The 2,706-nt window shown below is 50.8% G+C and overlaps 1 protein-coding gene across 1 annotated transcript; it reads left to right on the forward strand.

Moving 5' to 3' along the window:
- Positions 1–1,085: 1,085 nt before the first annotated feature.
- Positions 1,086–2,064, forward strand: LOC128276335 (biglycan-like). The gene has a single exon (XM_053014801.1). The coding sequence runs from the start codon at positions 1,173–1,175 to the stop codon at positions 2,019–2,021; it is 849 nt and encodes a 282-aa protein (XP_052870761.1). The 5' UTR covers positions 1,086–1,172; the 3' UTR covers positions 2,022–2,064.
- Positions 2,065–2,706: the final 642 nt, after the last annotated feature.

The raw sequence follows: 2,706 nt of genomic DNA on the forward strand, positions 1-2,706 counted from the left end.
AAAGGATGGGTTGTTTTTCGGGTGGTGCAGGGTTCTGGACGGTTCAACTGCTCGTGGCAGTTGTTTATTTACATGGCGGAAATTGCAGCACACAGAGGGAGAGAGAGGCGGAAGTTTGGTCGGTGGTGGGGTGTTGCTTGTACCTAGCTCGATAAACCCAGCACTAACCGTATATAGTTATTTACAAACGAAACTCCGGCACGAAAAGGATTAAAATGTTGTGCTACAACGGAGGTTTCGCTCGCGTGTCTACGGCTCCGATGTGTGTACAGGAAATCGAATTTGGCAAAAGCAGCGCCGGTCATGCTCCGTCGGCCTTTGCCCCGGGTGAGCGGTATCTGGACGAATCCGGAATTTTCTGCCCACCCTGTAAATAGCAAAACTTTCCATTCGCTGCAAATAAAGAGGCTCGCAAACCTGTCGCGCGTCACTTTGCGGACGTCACCGCTAACGGGACGAGGTGATAATGATGGCGTTCGGTCCCATAATCGCCTCATCAAAACACATCACCAACGTTGTCGCGGCATAGCACGCACCCGCCGACAGGTGATAAACAAATTTCATGATAATCAAGACTTGTTTACGACTTTTTGTTATACGCAGGACCGATAACCGTATTGTCAACTTGGCTTGACAACCCAGCAAACTATTGGGCGAAATTGTCGATTTGAGGTAATCAATTGGCGTAGGACTTCTCCGACGATCTGAGGGGAACGTCATAATTAAACATCGCCCACCATGTGTGTGCCAAATTGCGCAACACAACATTATAAGTAGGGTTCCAATATCATGAGTCATCTGCTCCAATACGCGTGATCGCTTGTTAGCACGTCTGGATGTTGGTCATGTAGACAAACACAACTACACATCCGGATTACGAAACATCTGTGGATGTTCTCTTCCCTCCATAACCGCGTTGGGTTGATAATCGCCCAGATTGGTTGGATTGCTTTTTTTCCTGTTTTCCAAACACTTACCGAATGGACCGCACTGGCTTCTCCTGTGAGGGGCCGCAATTGCCAGAACTAGGCAAGCACTTGATAAGTGCCACGGGCTGGCATTGGCGAGTAGTGGTCGCTAATCGCTTGAACAAACCGCATCCGTACCGGCGATGACAGTCTTGACACTTTGGCTGTGAGTATTTTTCCCCAATCCCGCAGTGTCACACTCAGATGTCCGTGATCCGTTTATGTGTTCGTCTTATCAGCAGCCTCCTGATCGGTGGTGCCGTTGGCACCTTAGGGGCTGGCGTCCGAGGAACGCCCAAGGGGGCGTCCCAACTGTTCCACTACGAATGCAACCGCCTGCAGGAAAGCGATCAGTCGTGGCAATGTTGGGCCGAAGGGTACAGACCAGCGGCGGCCAATGTCCAAAAGTTCCACGAATCAGCCAATGCGACCCAAGCCGACATTCAGCGTATGTTACGGTTTAACCAAACAAACACCGTGCTATTCATGGTAAACAGTAACTCGGACAACCAGAACCTTCGCACCGAGTTCAGCCTACTGCCGAACAACATCGTCCGCCTGGCGCTGGACAACGTTGGACTCGAGACGCTCCAGATTGGTCCATTCGTTGGCGGTGAGAATGATTGCCGTTTGGGGGAGCTTTCGGTGCCCCGGAATCGCCTCCGCGAGCTGCCACCGGGCGTCGAGCGGTTGACGGTGCTTCGGAAGCTCGACATAAAACACAACCTGCTGCAACACTTTAGGCTCGATCGCCTCGCAAGGGCCACCACTTTACGGCGCTTGTTATTGGGTCACAATCGATTGGAAAGCTTCACCACGGACGGGGGCGTTTCGTTCGATTCGCTCCAGGAGCTCGACCTATCGAATAATCGCCTGACGACGCTGGACTCCTCCGGCTGGAGTATGCCAGCGCTGGCTACGTTTCATGTGGACCACAATCGCGCCCTAGCCTCGATTGAGGGCTGGTCAAAACGGCGATTCCCGCTGGTGAAGGGTTTCGATCCGACCGGTACGAACAATTGGAACCAAACGTGGCTCTCGACGGTACAATAGCCGAGCAGCGGTCAATGACGGAACACAATCAACCATGACAGATATTAGGTAAAGGGTTCGGTAATGTAACTCATTAACTGTCTAAACCTAGAAGGCAACACAATAAATCTCAAATGATTCAATACTCGCTGTCAATGTTGAACTCGCTGTTGAACGCGCTTTAAATAGTTTACAGTACTAGTCAAGGTTGTTCAAACAATTCCCCATCGATTAAACAATTCTATTCCCAGGTCCATAATCACCTATCCTTGGCCCGATTCTTTTTATGTACGGCTCCGTTCGTTTGCATAATTCCCTTTTCCGCCAGCCATTTCAGCTGTACTCTACAATTTTCGGTTTAAAAATACATGACCAACAATTGCGACTTGTTCCCCAGTCGACGTAAATGCCGTGCACTGTGTGTTGGCAAGGAACCGCAATCCCAGGGACACAAAACGTAAGCATGGCTGTGTCGTTAGCAAGGAGACACATCCGGCCCGACATCGGACCGCCCGGTGACGTACGACGACTGCATTCCGATCGATAAATACGACGAAAGCATCGCCACTTTCCGCGGCACCGCTGTAGAAGGTGAATGACTTCTGGGTCCAGCTGGGGTTTGAGCCAACGAGCGGAAAATGGACCATACCGATACCGATTGGATCGATCGTCCTTGAGCGGGTATCTAAATTGGGATTTAGTAGTT

The sequence above is a fragment of the Anopheles cruzii genome, unplaced genomic scaffold (genome assembly GCF_943734635.1).
Source record: "Anopheles cruzii unplaced genomic scaffold, idAnoCruzAS_RS32_06 scaffold00948_ctg1, whole genome shotgun sequence".
Lineage (NCBI taxonomy): Eukaryota > Metazoa > Arthropoda > Insecta > Diptera > Culicidae > Anopheles > Anopheles cruzii.

Bases quoted from the DNA above. Each gene is read 5' to 3' on its own strand.
- LOC128276335 (XM_053014801.1), top strand. From the start codon at position 1,173: ATGTCCGTGATCCGTTTATGTGTTCGTCTTATCAGCAGCCTCCTGATC.